The sequence below is a fragment of the Heloderma suspectum genome, chromosome 4, assembly GCF_057233095.1.
Source record: "Heloderma suspectum isolate Gila_16-S chromosome 4, 16-S_ref, whole genome shotgun sequence".
NCBI lineage: Eukaryota > Metazoa > Chordata > Lepidosauria > Squamata > Helodermatidae > Heloderma > Heloderma suspectum.
The window spans coordinates 104,145,312-104,170,791 of NC_139461.1; the positions used below are offsets into that span (position 1 = coordinate 104,145,312).

Below are 25,480 nucleotides of genomic sequence, written 5' to 3' on the forward strand. Positions count from 1 at the left end.
AAACCATAAAATACAACATAAGATACACTATAAAAGTTTAAAATTACAGTATAAAATAGAAGTAAAAACCAAAATAAATCATAGCAGCAATGCCTAGATTGAAAATACAGTAACAGATTTAAAACAACAGAATCTGAAAGACTAAGGTGCCTGGGAAAATAAGTCTTCACCTGGCACCGGAAAGAGTACAATGTCAGTGCTTAGGTGAGCCTTCCTGGGAAGCTCATTCCACAACCCACCTCAGTTAATGATAACTTTTGTAGATAACGTTCATCTACTGAACTGCTATGGCCCTGTATAGCCAGTGAGATGTCAGCTGAAGGCAAGGAACCTCCCTGAGATTTCTTTTCATTCCCCAGCGCCAAACTATTGCTCCTTTGTTTTGACCCTTCCTGGGCCCAGCCTCTGAGCCATTGAGTCCCTTGTATCCTTTGTATGAACCCTAAAACTATCCTGGAGTTTGAGCAGCAGTTCGTTTTTTCTACTTTGGGGAGCTCAGCTCTAAGAGTTCCTAATAATGACATTTGGTCTCCCCATTATCAGCTGTCCAAATGCTTTTCTTTGGATGTCTGTGGACAACATGGTGCATTCCATTGTCCACAAGGCCAGTTAGGCTTTCAACCCATTTTGAATTCATAACTAAAACCTGAGAAACCTATATAGTATTTTCTAACTACTTTGCAACCATCCAGGAAGAAAACTCCTTTGGGTTCCCCTCTTCTGTAAAGAGTGTGCATGTGAGTGTTGAGAACAAAACTGTAAAAATAAACTCTACACTTTTGGACTTTAATAAGTGTTTGCATTGATTTCTGCATTTTAGAAGTGGTTTTTGTTAGCGTGTAAAGCATAAATCTGCAATGTGGATATCACCTCTGTTTCATGGCCCCCTTAGATCCGTGTTCATTGTTACATGTGTATATACCCAAGTTTGAGTGGGCTTGTGAACAAGGACATGCAGAAACATGTTACAGTATAAACAGTTGGTTGTGCGGAGTGTCTTGAGCCTCCACCTACACACAAAGCTGAGGTTGGTGAGGAGCAGGCACTCCCAGCATTTGGAGAAGAGAAGAGAAGAGAAGGAGCAAGCCCCAAATTATTGAAGGCAATCTCTGTGGGGTAGTGACAGAACTTCATTGCTCATAACTGGACACTTCAGGAACATCTGGGCAGTATTCAGAAGAGTTAAAGTTCAATATAAGTTATTGAGAAGCATATAAAATTGCATCTGGATAAAGCCACCCATTCATTCAATCAGCCATTAAAACTGAACATTAAGGGAAACAATTACAATATCTGACTCAAATAACATAAGTGTAATAGTTAATTCTCCATATTTAGTTTTAATTTAAATAATTTTAATTTTAAATGTCCTCCCTATTTACATTTTTGTTGACTAAGGACTTCGTAATCTGTTCCACAACTTCTCCACAAGGACTGCTAATGATTATTCTTTCAGCTGCTTCATAGTGGTAAATCCAAAAAGAACATCTGTTACAATTTGAGTTAAAATCTCAGAAGGTTTATACTTTATAGAGCCTTTAAAGTAGAGCAGCAGAACTTACTGATGAAAACAACACTGAAGTCCAGAACACAGTCAGATTTACCATGTCAGAGACTGCATGAAGTAAAATGGATACTAATTTTAATCATTTTGAGCTAATCATGTAGATTTTTATTCTCGGAAGATTGTAATTTTCTATTTTAAAATAACCCCCATATTTTAAAAACAAGCATGTTTGGTGTACTAAATAATTCATTCCTATGGTTGTTGTCTTGCTTTCAGGAGGGTATTGTTTATAACTTCCTAAAATATATATCTGTTAGGATATATCTGTTACGATATATCTGAGGTACTTCAGAATTCAAAGTGCCAGCTATTAGCAGAAAACAAAGCACAACTAGTTCATACTAGCATTTTAGTCCTTATAATAAGTTTTAATTTGGCCCAGTAGTGTTCTGTATGTGTAGAAAATATTATGACCTGTGCACTCTCATGAGTGATGAATGTATTCATGTATATTTCAACACATGAAAACATCAGAGCAAAATGGCCACTTGGCATATGAATGTTTGTATACTGCAGCCTTTGATCTCAGAAATTGTGACCCTGTAGTGCAAGGGCCACGATGTACTTCTGTTGATTTATTATGAGTGAATCCAAACTGTCTAATTGTATCTCTTGCCTTTTAAGTTCGAAGTGATCCTTGCCATAAGCAACACTCTTTCCCCCACACATATGTATAATTGCTATCTTTTTTTCTTTTTCTTTTGGCTTTCCTGTCACTTAGTTTTCCCCATTGCTAAGTTATTATTTTTTTTTTTTTCCCCTTCATGGATCACTGCCTTGTTGTGGCGAAGGGGCTTGCGTAACTCAATGAAGCCATAAGCTATGCCGTGAAGGGCCACCCAAGACGGACAGGTCATGGCAGAGAGTTCTGACAAAATGTGGTCCACTGGAGAAGGAAATGGCAACCCACTCCAGTATTCCTGCCAAGAAAACCCCATGGAATGTATCACAAGGCTAAACGAGATGACGCCGGAAGATGAGCCCCTCAGGTCGGAAGGTGTCCAATATGCTACTGGGGAAGAGCAGAGGGTATTTCCAAGTAGCTCCAGAAAGAGTGAAGCGGCTGGGCCAAAGCCGAAAGGACACTCAGCTGTGGATGTGTCTGGTGGTGAAAAGAAAATCCGATGCTGTAAAGAACAATATTGTTTAGGAACCTGGAATGTCAGATCAATGAATCAAGGTAAGCTGGAGGTGGTCAAACATGAGATGGCAAGATTGAACATCGACATCTTGGGAATCAGCGAACTCAAATGGACAGGCATGGGCGAATTTAATTCAGGTGACTATCATATCTACTATTGTGGGCAAGAATCCCTTAGAAGAAATGGAGTAGCACTCATAGTCAACAAAAGGGTGGGAAAAGCAGTACTGGGGTACAATCTTAAAAATGATAGAATGATCTCAGTACGAATCCAAGGCAAACCATTCAACATCACAGTAATTCAAGTCTATGCCCCAACCACTGAGGCCGAAGAAGCTGAGGTTGATCGGTTCTATGAAGACCTACAACGCCTTCTAGAACTAACACCAAAAAAAGATGTCCTCTTCATCATAGGGGATTGGAATGCTAAAGTAGGAAGTCAAGAAATCACCGGGATAACAGGCAAGCATGGCCTTGGTGTACAAAATGAAGCAGGACAAAAGCTAATAGAGTTTTGCCAAGAGAACATGCTGATCATAGCAAACACTCTTTTCCAACAGCACAAGAGGCGACTCTACACATGGACATCACCAGATGGTCAATATCGAAATCAGATTGATTATGTCCTTTGCAGCCAAAGATGGAGAAGCTCCATACAGTCAGTAAAAACAAGACCTGGAGCTGACTGTGGCTCAGATCATGAGCTGCTTCTTGCAAAATTTCGGCTTAAATTGAAGAACGTCGGGAAAACCACTAAACCGTTCAGGTATGACCTAAATCATATCCCTGATGAATATACAGTGGAGGTGAGGAATAGATTTCAGGGATTAGACCTGATAGACAGAGTGCCTGAGGAACTATGGACGGAGGTCCGTAACATTGTTCAGGAGGCAGCAACGAAATCCATCCCAAAGAAAAAGAAATGCAAGAAAGCAAAGCGGCTGTCTGATGAGGCTTTACAAGTAGCTCATGAAAGAAGGGAAGCGAAAAGCAAGGGAGAAAGGGGAAGATATACCCAACTGAATGCAGAGTTCCAGAGAATAGCAAGGAGAGACAAGAAGGCCTTCTTAAATGAACAATGCAAAGAAATCGAGGAAAACAACAGAATGGGAAAGACTAGAGATCTCTTCAAGAAAATTGGAGATCTCAAGGGAACGTTTTGTGCAAAGACGGGCATGATAAAGGACAAAGAAGGCAGGGACCTAACAGAAGCAGATGAGATTAAGAAGAGGTGGCAAGAATACACAGAAGAACTATACAGGAAAGAGCTGAATGTCCCTGATAGCCATGATAGTGCGGTCATTGAACTTGAGCCGGACATCCTAGAGAGTGAAGTCAAGTGGGCCTTAGGAAGCATTAGTAACAACAAAGCTAGCGGAGATGACAGTATTCCAGCCGAGCTATTTAAAATCCTAAAAGATGATGCTGTTAAAGTGCTGCATTCAATATGCCAACAAATCTGGAACACTCAACAGTGGCCACAAGACTGGAAAAGGTCAGTTTACATTCCAATTCCAAAGAAGGGCAACGCCAAAGAGTGTTCAAACTACCGCACAATTGCGCTCATTTCACATGCCAGCAAGGTGATGCTCAAAATCCTACAAGCTAGGCTTCAGCAGTATGCGAACCGAGAATTACCGGAAGTACAAGCTGGGTTTCGAAGAGGCAGAGGAACTAGAGATCAAATCGCCAACATTCGCTGCATCATGGAGAAAGCAAGAGAATTCCAGAAAAACGTCTATTTCTGCTTCATTGACTACGCTAAAGCCTTTGATTGTGTGGATCACAACAAACTGTGGCAAATTCTTAAAGTGATGGGAGTACCAGACCACCTTACCTGTCTCCTGAGAAACCTGTACGAGGGTCAAGAAGCAACAGTAAGAACCAGACATGGAACAACCGATTGGTTCAAAATTGGGAAAGGAGTACGACAAGGCTGCATATTGTCACCCTGCTTATTTAACTTATATGCAGAGTACATCATGAGAAATGCCGGGTTGGATGAATCAGAGGTCGGAATTAAGATTGCCGGGAGAATTATCAACAACCTCCGATATGCAGACGATACCACCCTAATGGCAGAAAGCGAAGAGGATCTAAAGAGCCTCTTGTTGAGGGTGAAAGAAGAGAGTGCAAAAGCTGGTTTGAAACTCAACATTAAAAAAACGAAGATCATGGCATCTGGCCCAATCACTTCCTGGCATATGGAAGGGGAAGAAATGGAAGCAGTGACAGATTTTACTTTCTTGGGTTCCAAGATCACCGCAGACGGTGACTGTAGCCATGAAATTAAAAGACGCTTGCTCCTTGCGAGGAAAGCTATGGTCAACCTAGACAGCATAGTAAGAAGCAGAGACATCACCTTGCCGACAAAGGTCCGTCTAATCAAAGCTATGGTTTTCCCAGTAGTAATGTATGGCTGTGAGAGCTGGACTATAAGGAAGGCTGAGCGCCGAAGAATTGATGCTTTCGAACTGTGGTGCTGGAGAAGACTCTTACGAGTGCCCTGGACTGCAAGGAGGTCAAATCAGTCCATCCTAAAGGAAATCAACCCTGAGTGCTCATTGGAAGGACAGATAATGAAGCTGAAGCTCCAATATTTTGGCCACCTAATGCGAAGAGAAAACTCCCTGGAAAAGACCCTGATGCTGGGAAAGACTGAAGGCAAAAGGAGAAGGGGACGGCAGAGGATGAGATGGCTAGATGGCATCACGGATGCAATGAATATGAACTTGAGCACGCTCCGGGAGAGAGCGCAGGACAGGAAGGCCTGGCGTGCTATGGTCCATGGGGTCACGAAGAGTCGGACACGACTGAACGACTGAACAACAACAACAACAAGTTATTTTTCTGACAGCATGCAGGCAATTCTCTTTTCTATGTTGTACATTAGTTTTTTCACTAACGATCTATCTGTCTTCATGTGCTCTATCCTAAATGTGTCTTTCCCTCTTCTTCCTGCCTACTTGAGTTGTGGAGAAGTGATATTGGAGAGGCTATGCTGTTGGCGTGCTGTCCAGGCAGTTTTATGCTTTATGTGGGTGGGACAAACCTGGATTTGCCACTGGGTGTACATTTGACAGGGGGCTGCAGCAAATCCTGATGCACTAACAAATGTACCTATATGATGCATATATTTGCTTTCTACGTTTTTAGATATACATATAAAACATCTTAGGTGTACACCTGGGAACAATAGGTTGTATCCAGGCTACTTTAGTTCAACTTCGTTTGTATTAAAATCAACGAGACTGAAGTCATGACTAATTTGTCACATTGATTCCAATGGGTCTAGATTAAACTAATTTAGGGTGCAATCCTATACATGTTTAGACAGAAAAAAGTCCTGCGGCTCCATGCTGGGGATTGCTGGGAGTTGTAGGACTTCTTTCTGTGTAAACATGCCTTTAGGCTGCAATCCTATATGCTCTTACCTGAGAGTAAGTCCTACTAAACTCAGTGGGACTTATTTCTATGTAGACTACATAGTCTGCAGGATTGCACTATAAATCTGGATCCAACCCAAAATGTAACAAGGCTTAGAATCATAGAAGAGTAGGATTGGAAGGGGCCTGCCTACAAGACCGTCGAGTCCAACCCCCTGCTCAGTGCAGGAATCTTCTTTTGATTGAAATAAAAAGTGAAGTATGAAAGCTGATTCAGTGAATTAGCTTACTGGGAGATTTATGTGCACCTTAAATATCTGTGAGCAAGCAGCTCAGAATCCCCCCCTCCATTTCTTTAAAGCATTCTGCATTGTTGTGTGGAAAAAATCTCCATAAACTGTCCAGGATTGTGCAATAGCATTTTTGCTTGACAGTTGATGAGGAGGCTGACCAAGGCAGATTCCAATCTGTTTTCATATTTCCTTAGGTCAATTTTGTTGCTTGTCAGCTCTTTGCACTCTTGGCTGCGTTTTGGTTTCGCTTGTACTTAAGTCCCAGTCATACAAGCTCTGTGGTTCGTCATGCATTTGCCACCATTTTTGGAGTATATTTTGCTGTCTTCTGCTTTGGTTGGTGAGTAATTGCTGTCTAACACTGTATTAAAACTGATAACGTATTTAATAGATTGTATGCTACAAGCTTTAAAGCATTTTATCAGGCAACTCTAACACCAACACAATTTTTTAAAAAATTAAATATTTTGCTAATAAGTAGTTGCTTTAAAAGAAGATGCATTGAAAAATTCAGTGTGTGATTTAGGAGCAAACTAGTTTTCTTGATCCTTTTTTGAGTTATGTTCCACTGTAAACACTGGATTGGAGGCATGCAGGGTCCATGTTTGGTCTATTATTCCATATCGCTTAGCTATTTTACAAAACATTTTGTCCTCTTGGATCATTAATTTTTGAATATGAAACTTGTGCTTCTTGTTTTCAAGGTACTCCATCCATATTTTTGTTATAGTGATGATAAACTATGGCATCATGAACACGGCCAATATTCCCAACATTCACAGGTGAGGTTACATGACTACTGTAAGTAATGTGCTGTGTCTTTTTTATAATTGTCATTTTTCTCACCTCCTTTCATTAGATTAATTGTTGTTCACTTTGTACTTTTCCTCCCCAGTCACAGAGCACTCCATATTTAAATGAATGTGAACCAGTGCAGTGTAGTGGCTAGAGCAGGGGTGGGTAAGCTGTGGCCCTCCAGATGTTTCGGCCAACAACACTAATCATTGGCTATACTGGCTAGGGCCAGTGGGAGTAGTATGTCAGAACATCTGGAGGGCCACAAATTGCCCACCCCTGGGGTAGAGTGATCATGAACATGGGAAACACCACTTCAAACCCTTGCTAATCAGCCATGAAGTTCCCTGGGAATCTGTATTGCCCCTGCAGTAGGCTTTGAACTCTTAATTTAGAGGTGCCAAGATAGTGATAAATCAGATCCAGGTTTACTTACAAGGAGATACTTTATTGAGTACAATCAGCACACAGGCGTACCCAGTGGTTGGATCAGACAGCTTCTCTGAACCCAGAGCCATGGGGTAAAATGAGTCTTCTACCATACATGTTAGCAGTGAAGCAGCACGACACTAGCAAGCGCCAACTAGCGTTCATTCCCAGCGTAGGATCTTTCCCAGCACAGACACCTGCAGCTTGGCATAAACATAGCCTCACTTTCCAGGCACATCATGATAGACACCTCACTCATTAGTATGGAATGTGCTTGAGGGTGCCCTACTGCTCTTATCACTCTTTGACTCATCCTGGTAAATCAAGAGACCTGTTAGGGAAAACAGCAGGCTTCTGAACCAAAGTCAGAGAGCATAATGGGGCATCTAAGCCCCTCTAAAACTACTAATAGCTTGGTTCAGGCCTGGGGCCTTACAGAAGCCCTGGACATTTATCTATCTTTCAGTCTAATGGACTTCATAGGATTGTTGTAAAGTGCTAAAGGTGGATCTGACTCTTCTTGTACATGCCTTAGTCCTGATCATCCAACCTTAATGTAACACATTCTATGTGGGGCTGCAGTTGAAGAGCATTTGGAAACTTCTTTTGGTAGAAAATGCCACCACAAGGCTGCTCACTGGAGCCAGTTGTAGAGAGCATATTACTCGTGTCCCAACTTCACTCATTGCTGGTCCATTTTCTAGCACAATTCAAGTTGCTGGTTATTATTTTTATTAAACCTTAATGGTTTAGAACCAGGATACATTAAGGACTGCTTCCCTTGTATCAGGGGAGGCCAATCTTTTTGCCCCTGAGGACTGTATGTGGCAGCGAAGGCTGGTGGCTCCGATTATTCACAGCCCCACTGAAATTGGAGCCATTAGCCTCCACTAGTATGTGACAAGGGATGGAAGGTCGGGGCCATATGCCGGTGGTGAATTTGGCCAGAAATGGTGGTGGGCAGAGCCTAAGATTGCCCCACATCCCCCCCCTCACATAGATACACACTTCTCCCCGCACTCACTTGGTGTCTGTCTGTCTGTGTCTCTCTCAATTACACATTCTCTCTTTCTCTCTCCCACCATGCCTTTTTTACGGGTTAAACCTGACCTCCCCCTGTGACTCCCCTTACCTTGAGAGGAGAGTGAGCCATTCTAGCCTGCCTTACTTTGTGGTTTTTCAAGGCCTTGAGAGAGCACAGAGAGTTAGAACATTTTTTTGCCACTACAGCCCACTTTACTCCATGGTTTCACTCTTAAGGTTCTTATTCTTGAGGAAAAAACTATGGAGTATAATGGGATAGAACAATAAAAGATAGTCTAGCTCTCTGTACTCTGTGGCTTCTCTCTCAAGAATATGAGAACGTAATCACAGAGTATGGCGGTCTATACAACTCCTCACTTCCTGCTGAGGTTTAGACTCCTGGCGGCCTTTCCCCTCTGCAAGGGTGGGGGACCTATTAAAATGGTCCGCCCCCTGGAGATTAATGGATTCTGATGGATTCCAGAGGGCTCTGGGGGATTTTCCTGCTGGTATGGCTGGTGCTCCTGTCAAAGCCCAGGTCGCTCTGTGCAATGCAGAGATGACTCGGGTGGTTGACACGAACGCACCCAAGCGCCCTCTCCCTCTGAGCAGAGCCCGGCCAGCTCCTTGGTATACACCTGAGCTGAGGGCAATGAAGCAAGAGGGGAGACGGCTAGAATGCAGGTGGAGGAAAACTCGTGCTGAGTCTGACCGAAGACAGGTAAGAGCCCGCTATCGAGCCTACTCTGTGGCGGTGAGGGTGGCAAAGAGACAGTTCTTTTCCACCAGCATTGCATCTTCTCAGTGTCGTCCAGTGGAGCTTTTCCGAGTGGTTCGCGGCCTGTTACATTCTGGGCCAGGGAGAGAGACTGTGGAACCCTCGGTAGCACGCTGTGACAAGTTTGCACGGCACTTTGAGGATAAAGTCGCTCAGATTCGTCATGAATTGGACACCACCATTAATGCAGTTCCATTGGTACTGGTGTTCAGAGCACCGTCTGGTCCAGTTTTATTGGATGAGTTTCAGTTACTGAGGCCTGAGGATACGGACAAGGTGCTTGGCCAAGTCCGATCGACCACTTGTGTGCTTGACCCTTGCCCTTCATGGCTTATTAAATCAAAGAAGGAGGGGTTGTCCGGCTGGGTCCAGGAGGTTATAAATTCCTCCTTAAGAGAGGGAGTGGTGCCTGCTGCTTTAAAAGAGGCAGTAATTAGACCACTCCTGAAAAGCCTAACCTGGACCCAGAGGATGTTAACAATTATAGGCCAGTGGCCAACATCCCCTTCCTGGGCAAGGTGCTTGAGCGGGTGGTTGTAGGACAGTTCCAGGCACTGTTGAATGAAACAGATTATCTAGTTCCATTTCAATTGGGCTTCAGGCCTGGTTTTGGAACGGAAACTGCCTTGGTCGCCCTGTGGGATGACCTCTGCCGGGAGAGGGACAGGGGGAGTGCGATCCTGTTGATTCTCCTGGACCTCTCAGCGGCTTTCGATACCATCGACCATGGTATCCTTCTGGATAGGTTGTCTGGGTTAGGAGTTGAAGGCACTGCACTACAGTGGTTCCGCTCCTACTTGGATGGCCGATTCCAGAAGGTGGTGCTGGGGGATTATTGCCCTGTGCCATGGCAATTGTGCCATGGGGTTCCACAGGGCTCTATTTTATCCCCCATGCTGTTTAACATATACATGAAACCGCTGGGGGAGGTTATCTGGAGGTGTGGGCTGAGGTGCCATCAATATGCAGATGACACCCAGCTCTACCTCTCTTCCTCATCAAAACCAGGTGAGGCAGTGGCTGTTCTGAATCAGTGCCTGGGCACGGTAATGGACTGGATGAGGGCCAATAAACTGAAACTCAATCCAGACAAGACGGAGGTACTGTTAGTGGGTGGTTCATCTGCCTGGCTAGGTGATATTCAACCTGTTCTGGAGGGGGTTGCTCTCCCCCTAAAGGATCAGGTTCGTAGTTTGGGGGTGCTCTTGGATCCAGAACTGTCACTTGAGGCACAGGTGAACTCAGTGGCACGGAGCACTTTTTATCAGGTTAGGCTGCTATACCAACTACGCCCTTATCTGGACAGAGATAGCCTAGCTACAGTTATCCATGCTCTGATAACTTCTCGTCTGGATTACTGCAATGCGTTATACGTGGGGCTGCCTTTAAGAACGGTCCGGAAACTTCAGCTGGTCCAAAATAGGGCAGCAAGATTGTTAACAGGGACTGGCCTGCGAGCTCATATTACGCCAGTACTTTTCCAGCTGCACTGGCTGTCAGTCCATTTCCGGGCCCGATTCAAAGTGCTGGTGTTAACATTCAAAGCCCTTAACGGCTTGGGGCCAGGTTACCTGAAGGATCGCCTCCTCCCATATGTGCCTGCCCGGACCTTAAGATCATCATCAGCGGCCCTTCTCCGTGAGCCCCTGCCAAAGGAAGTGAGGCGGGTGGCTACTAGGAGGAGGGCTTTTTCTGCTGTGGCACCCCGGCTCTAGAATGAGCTCCCTAGTGAGGTTCGCCTGGCGCCTACATTGTATTCCTTTCGGAGCCAGGTGAAGACCTTTTTATTTTCCCAGGCATTTTAGCATTTTAGCTTTCTAAATTTTTATCTTTGCTGTTTTAAATCTGTATTTTAAACTTCTGCACTGCTGCTAGGTTTTATTGTGGTTGTATTGTTATATTGTGGTTTTAATGTTCTGTATATTTTAAATTGTTTTATTGTGTGTTGTTTTGTGAACAGCCCAGAGAGCTTCGGCTATTGGGCGGTATAGAAATTAAATAAATAAATAAATTCCACTCTACTCTCTGAGCAGGAGAGAAAAACCTCTCTTCCTTGAAAAATAATCAGTGGCAGGAGGAAGAGAGAAGAACTGGCAGGCCACAAGAGAGACCCACCAAGGCCTGCACGCTGTCCACATCTGGCCTATATCAGGGGTGGGCAGAAGGTAGGTCTCCATATGTTTTAGACTTCAACTCCCAGGATGTCAGCATGGCCCATGATCAGGAATGCTAGGAGTTGAAGACCAAAACACCTAGAAACCTACTTTCTGCCTACCCCTGTCCTCTGGTCAGCTGGAGATGCCCTTCTACATGTTCCTTCAACAGCTGATGTACAGTTTGTAGTGGGGTGGCAATGCGTTACTCCTTCCACGAGAGGTTCACTTTGCCTCGTCCGTAATGGCCATTTGCTGCTAGATGAAGACTTTTTCCTGTTTGGTCAGGCATTTGGCTTGACCTCTGTGAATTGTTTCACTGTGCTGTGGTCTAGTCTGATAATTATATTCTATTTATTTATGTATGTATTTATTATTAAATTTATTAATTGCCCATCTGGCTGGTCACCCAGCCACTCTGGGCGATGTACAACATACAATAAAAACAGTTTAAAACAATAAAACTCTACAATAAAAACATTTTCTAAAATACCCTAACCCACCCCAAATGCCTGCCTGAACAACAACGTTTTTAATGCACGACGGAAGCTCATTAAAGAGGGGGCATGACGGAGTTCCCTAGGGAGGGAGTTCCACAGAGTGGGGGCCACCACAGAAAAGGCCCTCTCCCTCGTCCCCACCAGTCTAGCTGTCTTGGCTGATGGGACAGAGAGAAGGCCATCCGAGGCTGATCTTGTTAAGCGGCCTGTCTGGTGTTGCTGGAGGTGCTCCTTAAGATAGGCTGGGCCGGAACCATATAGGGTTTTAAAGGTCAAAACCAACACCTTGAATTTGGCCTGGAAAACAACTGGTAACCAGTGCAACTCCTTCAGCACTGGAGTGATGTTATCTCGCCGGCGGCTGCCTTTAATCAGGCGAGCCGCCGCGTTCTGTACCAGCTGCAGTTTCCGAACCGTCTTCAAGGGTAACCCCACATAGAGCGCATTACAGTAGTCTAAACGAGAGGAGACCAGGGCATGTACTACCAATGGGAGCAGATGGTCGGGAAGGAAGGGGCGCAGCCGCCGTATCAGATGGAGTTGATACAGCGCTGTCTGGCTCACAGCTGGCACCTGAGCCTCCATGGACAGCTAGGAGTCCAAAATGACCCCCAGGCTGCGGACCTGGTCTTTCAAGGGTAGCCGTACCCCATTCAACACCAGGTCAACATCCCCCAGCCTCCTCTTGTCTCCCACCAAAAGTACCTCGGTCTTGTCAGGGTTCAGCTTCAGCCTATTCCTCCCCATCCAGCCACTCACCGTCTCCAGACATTTGGAGAGGGATTCTACGGCCAACCTTGGCGAAGATTTAAACGAGAGGTAGAGCTGCGTGTCATCCGCATATTGATGACACTGCACCCCAAACCTCCTGATGATAGCCCCCAGCAGCTTCACATAGATGTTAAATAGCATCGGGGAGAGGATGGAACCCTGTGGCACCCCACAAGTGAGTGGCCACAGGTCCGAAACCTCCTCTCCCAGTGCTATCCTCTGGCACCTGCCGGAGAGGAAGGACTGGAACCACCGCAATACGGTGTCCCCAATGCCCAACCCCTCCAGGCGGTCCAGGAGGATACCGTGGTCAACGGTATCGAAAGCCGCTGAGAGGTCGAGGAGAACAAGGAAGGAGCATTCACCCCTATCCAGAGCCCTCCTCATATCATCTACCAAGGTGACCAAGGCCGTTTCTGTCCCATGCCCAGGCCTGAAGCCCGACTGAAATGGGTCTAGATAATCAGTTTCTTCCAAGTGTGCCTTCAACTGCACCGCCACCACCCGCTCAATCACCTTGCCCCAAAATGGCAGATTTGAGACTGGGCGAAAGTTGTTCAAAACTTGAGGATCCAAGGAGGGCTTCTTTAAGAGCGGTCTTATCACTGCCTCCTTGAGGGCTGATGGCATCACTCCCTCCTCAAGGGAGGCGTTCACCACCGCCTTGATCCCCTCACCCAGTCTCTCTCTGCAGCTCATAATGAGCCAAGATGGGCAAGGATCAAGTAAGCAGGTGGTCGGCCGTACCGATGAAAGCACCTTGTCCACTTCATCAGGAGGAAGAAGCTGGAACCGATCCCACAAAACCAGTTTGCCACAGGCCGCCTCTTGCTCACTAACTGTATCCACAGCATGTAGAGTAACACACCTAATCTGATCAATTTTATCTGCAAAGTGCCTTGCCAAGGCCTCACAGGAGGTCTTAGAATGCTCCAGTGGTTCCGGAGCCACAGGACCGACCAGGCTCTGGATCACTTGGAACAGCCTCCTGGGACAGCACTCTGCAGACGCGCTGGAGGCAGCATAATATTCCTTTTTTGCTGCCTTCACCGCCACGTGATAGGCTGAAGATACAGCTCTAGCCCGTGTCTGATCGTCTTTGGAGCGAGACTTCCGCCACCGACGCTCTAGCCGTCTCACCTCCTGTTTCAGAGCTCGTAACTGCGGATTGAACCATGGTGCAGTCCGAGCCCTGTTCAGGGGGAGAGGGAGTTTCGGAGCCACCCGATCTAATGCTCCAGTGATTGCGGCATTCCACCCACCCACCAGGGTCTCGACCGAGTGGCCGTTGGCATGCCCCAGAGAATCCCCAAGCGCGTTCAGGAATCCATTTGGATCCATAAGACACCTGGGGCAGACCATTTTAATGGGTCCTCCACCCCTGTGGAGGGGTTGTGGAACCGAGAAGTCCAACGTCACCAGATAGTGATCTGACCATGACAAGGGGGTGGTGGATATACCCCCGACTTCCAGATCACTCCCCACTTCTCCAGAAACAAACACAAGGTCTAGTGCATGACCGGCTACATGGGTGGGCCCAGTTAGAATATGGTGCAGCTCCCAGGAGGCCATGGTCTCCATGAAGTCCCGAGGTGCTCCTGTGAGGATGGCATCCGAATGTACGTTGAAGTCCCCCAACACCAGTAAGTTAGGGGACTGCACATGCACATCAGAGACCACCTCAAGCACCTCGGCCAGGGAGTCAGTCGTGCAGCGGGGTGGACGGTACATGAGCAGAATCCCCAGACTGCCCTTCGGGCCCAACCTCCAGTACATGCACTCAGCAACCTTGGTCTCCCGGAGAGGGGGTCTGGTGAAGACCAAGGACTCTCGGTAGATAACAGCCACTCCCCCTCCCCTCGGCTGCTGTGCATACGAAATAAGTTATTCTTATAACTTTAATGTATTCTTTGAATTTCTTTGAACATATTGTGCTGCTATTGTGAAAGCTAGTTAAATAGATAGGAGACCTGGGAACCCATTATAAGCCACCTTGAGTTCCATGATGGAAGAAAGATGGGTTATAAATGTACTAAATAAGTGTTCTAATCAACAAAGCACACTATGCGCTATGGAGGCCTGCAGATCACCTTAGAGGTTAAAACAATGTGTATTCTTACCAGTGTTTTGAGTTTCCAAAAAAATATTTTTAAATATTTTTTGGGAAATATTTTCTAGAATGCTTTATTCTGAAAAACCATTCTTCCTACCTTTTGCATTGGCTGGCATGAGCCAGCAGGACTTTGTATGGTGCAGTAGATCTGGCACTTTGCTTCCCCACCCTTCACTCCTCCCCAATCTCACTTTGATTTGCACTATTTACTTTAAAAATCAAAAACAAAAAACCTGTCTACAATATATAGTGAGGAGGACTGTGTTTGGGAAATGTCAGGGAAAAGCTTTGCTATGCTTTGGAAATCAATAAGAATTCTCTGAACGTACTTTTGGGGTAGGAAGCTGTAGGAACGCCATGGGTACTTGGAAGACTTAGCTAGAAAATTTTTTGATACTGCATATTAAGCTTACAAGCCCCAGAAATCTTGATATGGCAAAATGATCAAATCTGATTGGGAGGCAGTTTTGAGTTTGGGTTGCAGTTGCTTCATGTAATAAATGTATATGATTTTAGGTACTCTTTTATGGTAGCTATGGGATATCTCACGCTGTGCCACATTAGTCGGATATACATATTCCACTATGGTATTCTCACTACAGATTTCTCTGGGTAAGTAGTGATAATACTTTTGTTAATATATTATGTGCAATGATAAAATAGAAATAAGAGGAATTCAAGGTCTTCTGGCTGATTGTTTTTATTTACTTGTTTAACATTTCAAAATAAACATCAATTGTATTTCTAACTAGCAAACCTACCTGGCTTTGCACAAGTTAGAATAACCATTTGTTATATACAGTGAAGTCGTTAAGCTAAGTTACACAGCTGGCAGACTTGGACAGATTGTGCCCACTCTGTCTGAGAGAAGCCACAGCTCCTAGCACCCCTAGGCACAGCCCCTGACATGCTGCACCCCTGTAGTCCCCTGAGGGAGGAGTCTGTCCATTCCAGTCACCTGAGGGGGGGCTGCTCCACAGCAGGTGGCGGGGCAGCTGTATAACTCTGTCCTTTAAACTACCCCCCGGCTTCAAACTATATCTACTGCAAAGCTATATGCTGGTTATGGAAGTCTGCTACCTAGTGACTGAAGGTGGTACTACAGGCTTCAAACAGAAACTTTTAAATTAATTAAAATTAATGCATTGTAGAAACCAAATAACCCTGAGGTGCACACCCCTAGCGTCTCTTTAGTATTCATGCCAAGTTTCAGGTGCCTAGGATTCACAGGCTTGAAACTATGGCACAGACACACACATACACACACATACTGCTTTATTATTATAATAGATAGATGACACAGCGTTTCTGTGACAGACGGCTGTATGTCATTTTCAGGATAGGTTAAGTGTGACTTATCTTTAAGATTTGATATATGATAAGTTTGTGGAAATAATGTACAGATAGCATTAATTAACTACAACCAAACCAAATACACAGATTATACTTTGTTTATGTCCAGTGGTGGCCATGTTAGCTATCCTTGAACTGAAGTTCAAGTGCTTTAGGAACTTTACTGATGTTCAGAAATTACTTAAATACTGTAGAGCATAATGTTCAAATAAACTGAAATCTTACCATTACATTACAATTATATTATGTTGTACTTGTGGATCTGAAGTTGCTGATACTGATTGGTTGAGCTGGTGTGATCTCATGGACTGCTCATGAACAGTCATGCTGCCTAGAGAACACAAGTGTTAGAATAGTTGTCTAGCTTCATTGAGGGGAAAGATACACTTTCCGTTTTGTTAATATTAAAATGTCACAGATCCCCTAGGGACAAAAATACCTTCATGTGACAGACCATGCTGGGTGAAGAGCTCCAAGGAGATAAAGAAGGTTGAGCAGGGAACCTGGGTGAGGTGTCTGTAAAAAAGGACACAGCAGGGAATGGACAGTGAAATAGGAACTCAGGTGAAAGAGAAAGAGGTTTGAGGAAGACAGCAGAGGAGGCAGGGAACTGAGACAAGGAATAAATGAGATAGGAGACTCTTGGCAGGGTAATAATATTCCAAACCTTATTATGTATTTGCATTCCGAAAGAAACATGCCCATCAATAATGAAGGGCTAGGAATGAGCAGGTGAGCACTGAAGAATCCATAGGAAGGTGTGTGCTGGCCTGTTGCTCAAAAAGCAGAAATGTATAGTGTATAGCAGGTGGGCAGACAGATCTTCAGTTGTTTTGGACCAACTCTGGAAGCCCCTGCCAGCATGGCTAATGGTCAGGAATGCTCAGAGATGAAAATCCAAAACATCTGGAGATCTACTTTCTGTCTGTCCCTGCTGTATAATATGTCAGTATCATAGTTTCTTTTCTACTTGCTTAAAGATTAAAACATTAGCACTGGTTCGGCTTGTTGATATGTTTTACCTGTTTGGATTTAAGCACTTGAAAGATTTCATTAGTTCTTTCTGTAATTATATGTCTTATTCTTTTGCACCAAGAGGATTATGTTGGTGAGTGGCTGTTTTCTTTGTGTTTTCTTCTTAATATTTTTGTAATTTCTCTCATGTTTGAATTTAAATAATAATAATAATAGCTGATTATGGTTCAGATTTTAGAAGAGTAATAATCACTGTCCAAAGAGATCAAGCCCACATACCTGTAGTCTTTAAACTGTCTAAAGATTCCTTGCCAATTAGAAAGCTTTATCTCTCTTGCATTCAGAAAGACAAGCTTCACTTAATCAGCAAAAATTATTACTAACTTTTTTCTAGCATGGCCACATGCAAAAGAGGACAGGACTTGTGAACCTTTAATAGTTGTGAAGAAGAGGGAATTTCAGTAGCATCCTAGAACACTGAAAGTACATTGAAAGAATGTGTTGCCATATACATGTGCAAAGCTACTTGCTCTGTGAGTGTGCACACACTAGGGATGTACGAAAGTCACTTACCTGAACCCGAAAGTTGATTTGCGGTAGGGGGGAGGTGCCCTGTCCCTCCCCCCCCCAAAATTCTGGCCGGGGGGGAGGTGCCCCGTCCCTCCCCCCCGAAATTCTGGCCGGGGAGGGAGGCGCCCCGTCCCTCCCCCCCCAAAATTCTGGCCGGGGGGAGGCGCCCCGTCCCTCCCGCTGCGAATCCTGTCCTGCCGGGAAGCAAATGGCGGTGGCCGTAGCCACCGCCGTTTGCGTCCCTGCAGTCAGCCGTGATAGGCTACATAAATGTTTACGTAACCTATCACGGCTGAGTGAAAAAAAAAACCTGCGCGTACGCAAATGGCGGCGCCCATGGGTGCCGCCATTTGCGTTCCTTATTTTGGCACGTGTAGTCTACGTAAACATTTAGGTAGACTTCAGCGAAAATAAGGGGAACGCTATTTGCGTTCCCCTTATTTTCGCTGTAGTCTACGTAAATGTTTACATAGACTACACGTGCCAAAATAAGGAACGCAAATGGCGGTGCCCATGGGCGCCGCCATTTGCGTACGTGCGGTTGTTGTTTTTTTTCCACTCAACCATGATAGGCTACGTAAACATTTACGTAGCCTATCACGGTGTTTTTTAAAAATCTAGCCGTGATAGGCTATGTAAATCTTTACGTAGCCTATCACTTTTTTTTTTTTTTCAACTTGGAAATGGCGGCGGTGGCAGCCGGTCGGAAGACCGGCCGCCGCAGTTGCCGGAGCTGCCGCCGCCAGGGACATTCGCGCAAGGTAAGTCCCGTCCCGGGGGGGGGCGGGGGGGCAGACCGTTTCTCCACCAATTTCGGGGGGCCGAATGCGCTGGCATTCGGCCTCCCCGAGATTCGTGGAGAAATTCTCTGACATCCCTACATGTATGTGAGCATGCACAATCGGTGGTAGTTCATTATGGGCACCCAGAGACTGAGTTACAATTAATTTGCCTCAAAATTTGGCTTGGCCTGTAGGCTGTGAATTTGAACATGGAAAGACCTGTTCCAGAGGACATCCTGACAAGGGGATGTGGTCAAACAATTATGGAACAACTGTCACAAATGCCTTGCTATGTGCCATTGCTAATGTTATATTTTATTTATTTATTTATTTATTTAACATTTATATACTGCCTTATCTGCTAAAAAGCCATCAAGAGGGTGTACAACAATTTAAAACAGTAAAACCTTGCAGCAATAAAACAAGAACATTAAGCACAGTAAAATCATTAAAACATTAAAACCTACACATTTTAAAAGGCGAAATTGAAAAGATGAGTCTTCACACCCTTTCTAAAAACCAAGAGAGTGGGGCCAATCATAGTTCGCCACCACTGCCATCTGAAGATCCAGAGACAGTGTAGGATCAAGGAGCATTTCTAAGCCATGGACTTTCAGGGGGAGAGTAACCCCTTCCAGAACAGGCTGAATTCCATTCCCTGATTCAGGCTTTCTCCTTACCAACAACACCTCTGTCTTGTCTAGATTTAACTTTAGCTTGCCTTGTTCACTGCCATCCAGCCCATTTTCAAATCCAGGCATGCTCAAGAGTTTTGACTGCTTCCTTGGTATTAGCTGACAAAGAGCTATAGAGTTGGGTATCATCAGCACATTGGTGGCACCCCACTCCGAAGCTCCAAATGACCTCTCCCAGCAGTTTCATGTATATGTTAACAATGTGAGGGACAAGATAGAACCCGGTGGCCGTTGAGTTGAACAGTAATCTCGCAGAGCTCATTTCTGTTCAAAGCACATTACCTAATTCACTATGAGACATAAGGTATGCATGGTTCAAGCTATTTAGGTAAGAACCAGTATTTTCTGGTATGTGAGGGAGAATATTTAGAGGTAGTGCATATTATTTATCTATTCAAAATAGCTATACCCCACCACTCCAAACATTCAGCACAGCTTACAAATATGACAGAAACCATAAAAACTACAAATACACACTAAAACATAACTACTTCTTAAGTAATCGCAAAAAACATTGAACAGCCCTACTAACAAATCAGCAAGATGTTATGGAGCATTGTGCGTGTTGGCCCACCTTGCCAGGAGACAAATCACTGTGTTCTATGCCACCTACAGTTTGGGGGATAGTTCTTTAAAGTATCAGTTACATTAGTTGAATTCTGATGCATAAAAGGCAATATTGTCCTTAATAGTTTCTGTACTGTCTTACAGAAACTATTAAGTTTCTTAACTTACGAAACTTATTTCTTAAGTTATTTCTCTGCATTATGTGGTAAAGGACTCTGAATAATTTTTATCAATAGATGATTGCCTCCAACTTCCTTTGAAGTCAGAGGCGACCGACTATCCAATGCAGGGAGGCCGAAGCACAGAGGAGAGGCCGTCCTCTGGCAGCCCTGCAGTTTTCCTTAGACGCCTGATTTTGGGCGTCTAAATGCTGCTTCGGGGAGGGGGCAGAAACGGGGCTGGGGACCACATAGGAAGTTGTCTAAAACAGGTCTGTTCTGTGGTCCCCACCCCGCCTCTGGGAATGCCCCCTTTTCCCCCTGTCTGTGCTCCGTATTATGAGCACGGACAGGCACGGAGGGGCAGCTGTCACAGTTCTCTCCGCTCTGGCTGTGAGGGAGAGGGGGCAGGGAGCATGGTTGCCCGACTACGAACTCGTAGCTCTGTCTACGAGCTCAGAGCTGGGAAACCGAAAAATTCTATTTTCCTCAGATGCTGTCTAGGGGACATAGGATTGCTCTCTTAAGTGCGCTTAAGTGCACTTGAAATGTGTGGTATTTTGCAGTAAAAAACAATTAAAACAAGTGTCACCACAATCCTATGCATGTTTGCTTGGAAGAGAATTACTCTGTTCGGTGGAGCTAGTAATTGTGTTATAGGATTGCACCTGGTGGAAATTAACACACATGTGGAAATATGGTGTAGCGGATAGAGTGTTTGACTTGGACCAGGGAGACCCAGGTTCGCAACCTCATTTAGATGTGAAGCTCATTATGTGAACTTGCCTAGCCTATCTTAGCAGGTGATGAGAATAACTCCATGCATGTTGCATTGAGCTTCTTCAAGCCAGAATAGTGTATGAATGTGAAAAATACATATAATCACATTTTGAAACATGCAAGATATGACACACAGTTTTTCTACGTTGTATTATAGTCCATTGATGATTGTAACGCAGAAGATCACAACTCTTGCCTTCCAGGTGCATGATGGTAAGGAAGATTTCATTTCTACTTTCAGTCACAATGGCTTCTCCAAAAGTTCTCTAAATAGATACTGGCAGTCTTTGGGGAAAAGCAGCAAAAACAGTCTACATTTGCCAAGACCTTAAGTCATTTTTTTACAGTTAGGGTTCTGTCTGCCTTTCCTTCTAATAAAAAAACAGTCTGAGCTGAAGTACATGGAATATGATCTCACTTAACACTTCTTTTGCTCTGCTGTTTTCACTGTAAAAGAGAATGAAAGCATCGTAACGGATTCTGCTAAATTTCAGTGGTTTACTGTGGAGATCCTAAGTATGTTGTCATGAGTCGCATGCCTGGCTGCTTTGACTAAGTGACTTGGTTAACTAGGTCATGTTTATGGAAAGATTAAAAAACTTCATAACCTCTTTCCCCCCACAGAACATATGTCAAAATCCTTTTTTGCTTGGAAACAGAACAATCAAAATATTTTTGCAACACTGTGTTCATGCCTTTCTGGCTCTTTTATTTAGTGGTGGGGAGAGAGGCACTGTGGTAGATTAAAAAATCACAAATCCTGGAACCTTTAAATCCCTAAGCTTTATTTTGATCATTTTCATCAAACAAAGCCTATTCAATGTGAATAGTGTATGTGAATAGTTAAAACTTTATGTATTGCATAAATACTCTAATTCAAAAATAATCTAATAAAGCTAGGATATCTGTTTCTCAGTACTTCAAAATAGGTTCCAGTTTTGAAGTTGTGGTTCTGGTATGAAGCAGTGCATGGGGCCAGTGACAGACTTTAGGTGTGTCCAAATATCAGTCAAAGGGTATATCTTCATCATAGGTATGCAGCACAAACCTATGTGTGTCTACATAGAAGTAAGTTCTATGGAGTTCAACTGAACTTATTCCCAGGTAAGTGCATATAGGAATGTAACGTTAAACTGGGTGAATAGTCTTTCTCACAGGAACATAAGAAGCTCTCTTACATCAAACTATTTGTCCATCTACCCTGGTGTTGTCTACTCCGATTCGCCCCAGGACATGATCTGAAGGCACATGAGGCAGCCACCCTGCTGAAGCTAAGCAGGTCTGGTCTGGTCAGTGCTTGGAGGGGAGACCACCTGGGAACCACATGTGGCTACCTTGAGTTCCACATTGGAAGAAAGGTGGGGTATAAATGTAATTAATTAATTAGTGGTTCTCCAGGGTTTCCAGCAGAGGTCTTTCCCATCCTTTGCTCTCTGATCTTTTTATATAGATATGCCAGGGATAGAACCTGGGATCTTCTGCATTAAAACGTATGCTACTGAGTTGTGGTATGTCTCCAGTCCTGAAACTGCAGTTCTGCAAGGGGACTACAATGGATCTCCAGAATTCCCTGGAAACTATATCCCAGTTAAAACTAATATAAAACCAATATGAGTGTATAGTGTGGTGTACTAGTGTGGTGTATGGTGAGAGTGTTGGACTAGGAGCCGGGAGATCCGGTTTCTAGTCCCCACTTGGCCATGGAAGCTCCCTGGGTGACTTTGGGCCAGTCACAGACTCTCAGCCCAACCTACCTCACAGGATTGTTGTTATGAGGATAAAATGGAGAGGAGGGGGAGGATAATGTAAGCTGCCTTGGGCTCCTTGCAAGATGAAAAACGATAGGATATAAATGCAATAATAAATAAATAGTGTAGATACACATGGAATGTGCCTTTAGCTACAGTTTAGATTTTGCAGGTCAATGCCACATTTAATGTGATTGCACGTAAAGGGGATAGTTTGCTAAAGTGAAAAGTGTGTGCACTACTTAAACATTGCAGACATTGCTTGAGGGCTGGAGAGGGCAAGCAGAAAGCCTGCAAGAAGAAGAAGAGAGAATACAAAGAAAAGGGCTCCTGAAATAGTGGTAATTAAAAAAAGAAAAAGAAATAAAGGCAGGATCTCTATCCTCTTTCATCTTCTCCCAAAGTGGAGCCCCTAACCCAAAGAAGGAAGTGGGGAGGGGGGCAGTTGGAGAAGGTGGGGCTATAATGTGCAGAGCAATCACAGTACCTATACTGGATGTATCTCTTTCGATCTCTCTTTTTGCTAGCAGCAGCAACACAAGGGATTCACCACAGAGATGGGACAAATGGTTATTTTGCATTTGGTCATCATGCAAAGTGAGTCCTTCTTTTCTGGCGTTGTCCTTTCTTTTGAACTTTTGCTGATGGCTTTTTATCCCCCTCTGAACTCTTGGAATCCAAAGTAACTTTTCAACACTCCCTTTCCAGTAGGTGGCCATGACAGTGGAGGAGCACATTCCACTAAGTATTCACCAGGGCAATGGAAACAGCTGTAGAAAACTGCATTTCCCCAGTATTGCAAAGTTGTGTCTTGAGTACTGAGAACTTGCTGTTTGCGTTGCAATACAAAGGAGGACTATGGAACCTTCAGACAACTCTGAAACTAATATGCATTCATTGCTGGGAGGAGGGACAATTGTTTGAGGCTCTTTGTCTCTGTTGGAAACAGTTGAGCAATGAGCAGTTGAGCACCTCGGGCATAGCAGCTGAATCCAGCCCTCCTGGGTTCCAAATCTGGCCCTTCTATGTTCCTAGATAGCAATGCCCCTTTCCTCCAACCGTTGGTCGTTTGATGGCTTTCCCGCTCTTGTGCAGATTTTACCCCACTGTGAAAGGTTGAAATGCCTCTCCTAAGACTTAGTTACCGGCAGTCACAGCTTTAAACTCAAATAGGCTGCTTTTTTGGTATTTTGGCCCTGCCCCTTTTGCCTTGTCCCATTTGCCTTCAAACCCCCCCCCCCCCCCCCGGGCGAATGTGGCCCTGAGAATGTCTTCGAAATGGAATTCCATCTTCAGGCTGAAAGGTGTTCAACACTCCTGCCGTAGAGGTTTGTTAGGCTGGTAAATTTAAAAAAAGGTGAAAGAAAGTAGGCTACTGAAAACAGGGCAAGAATAAATGTGGGATAATATATACAGCATTTGTTAATGTACTTGTTATCACTCGTATTCATATTTGATTATTATCTGTAGTTGGTTTTCCTCCCCACAATGTCTGATATGATTCTTCTGCTACTTGTTCTTGCTAGGAATAGGCCGAAAAGCTGAAGAACTAACTACTGAGCAGAATCAACTTGCTATAAAGTAAGGAAGTAACTCTTCTATTAATCTAATCTTTAAAAAATGAATTTATTGTTGTGTATACTGTATAGTTTTGTGAGATAGCTTATGTGTTTAGTTCTGTGACTCAATAGCTAGGATTTCCGCAATGTTATGGTATTGTAATCCATATCATTCCCCACACACTTTGCAACACTGGAGTTAGTTTTATATTTTGGGGACCCATCCTTTGTTGAAGATGGGGTTCCCATTAATGGACTCCTTGCTTCCCATTGACTGACTTTGAGTATGTGTGTTTTTTCATGTACACTGTGATGGACATGCAAGTGTGTGAACTAAATATCAGCTGTTGAAACATTCCAAAAATTTGGAAGTTCAGAAGTACTTGTGACTTCCCCCCCAACACACACACACGCGCCCACACACATACACGTGTACCCTTACCTCTTGCCTAGCTTTCAAAAGTGCAGAAGAGAGAAAGTTGGCTAAGGATTTGGTGCCTACTCTAGCAAGGAGTGAAATGTTGTTGGAACAGAAATATGTAGAACAAAGTGCACATGCTAGAAACAACTGGTAAGGGAAAATTGCTTTAGGCTGTGATCCTAATCATTCTCCCTTGTACATTCTGTTGACTTTAATAGAGTGGGCTGACTTCCAAGCAAAGGTAGTTGGGATTGGGTTGTTTGTACAACATCCTGTCTTTCTCCATCTGTTACGAGGAGAATGATTATTGAAGCTCTCAGTACTCCGCTAATTTAATATGTATGATTTTAACTCTACAAGGCATTTAACTATAAGTTTTCAAAAAGAAGGTATATATGCATGTGTCATTTTTATCTGTGATTGGATCTCTCAACATTTCTTTTAAAAAGCGGCCACACCAGAGTCCAATTTGAATCAGGACCATAGTGCTGGGGAAAGGATAGTTTTAAAAGCCTTTGCCCTATGCTGTCTTCCTAATCTAAATCATTGTCCATGCATCCCCCACCCCTAATGCTGCTATCTATCCTTGTGGGGAAAACATATGGATACATGCATGTTTTCCTAGCGGGCAAATAGCAGCATACAGAAAGGATTTAGAGTAGGAAAACAGCATGGGTGGGTGGAAATTCTCCAGTACCACACTGCCTTCTTAAGTACCCCCACCTTCAGTACAAACCCACGCAAACACTTAAATAGACTCAGAAACTCTCTCTCTCTGTCCCTCTTCTTGCCTTGCCTCTCCTTCTGAGGAATGAGTCTCAGTCACTGTACCAGCATTGTGGAATATTCTCCCCAGAGGCCTTCCTGGCTTTACCACTGCTGTTCACCTTTTGGTGAGCAGCAAAGACTTGGCTCTTTCAGCA

The 25,480-nt window shown here is 44.2% G+C and overlaps 1 protein-coding gene across 3 annotated transcripts in view; it reads left to right on the plus strand.

Moving 5' to 3' along the window:
- The window catches only part of MBOAT1 (membrane bound glycerophospholipid O-acyltransferase 1), a 64,152-nt gene that overhangs the window by 12,072 nt on the left and 26,600 nt on the right, over window positions 1-25,480 (plus strand). For 2 of the 3 annotated variants that reach the window (XM_084850155.1, XM_084850154.1), the window contains exons 2-5: window positions 7,092-7,169; window positions 15,466-15,561; window positions 20,987-21,042; window positions 24,104-24,158. In XM_084850155.1, the coding sequence (XP_084706281.1) occupies window positions 7,120-7,169; window positions 15,466-15,561; window positions 20,987-21,042; window positions 24,104-24,158 (257 nt within the window). In that variant the 5' untranslated portion in view covers window positions 7,092-7,119. Of the gene's footprint in view, window positions 1-6,581; window positions 6,728-7,091; window positions 7,170-15,465; window positions 15,562-20,986; window positions 21,043-24,103; window positions 24,159-25,480 lie in introns of all 3 variants that reach the window. The other variant, XM_084850153.1, reaches the window with a different exon arrangement.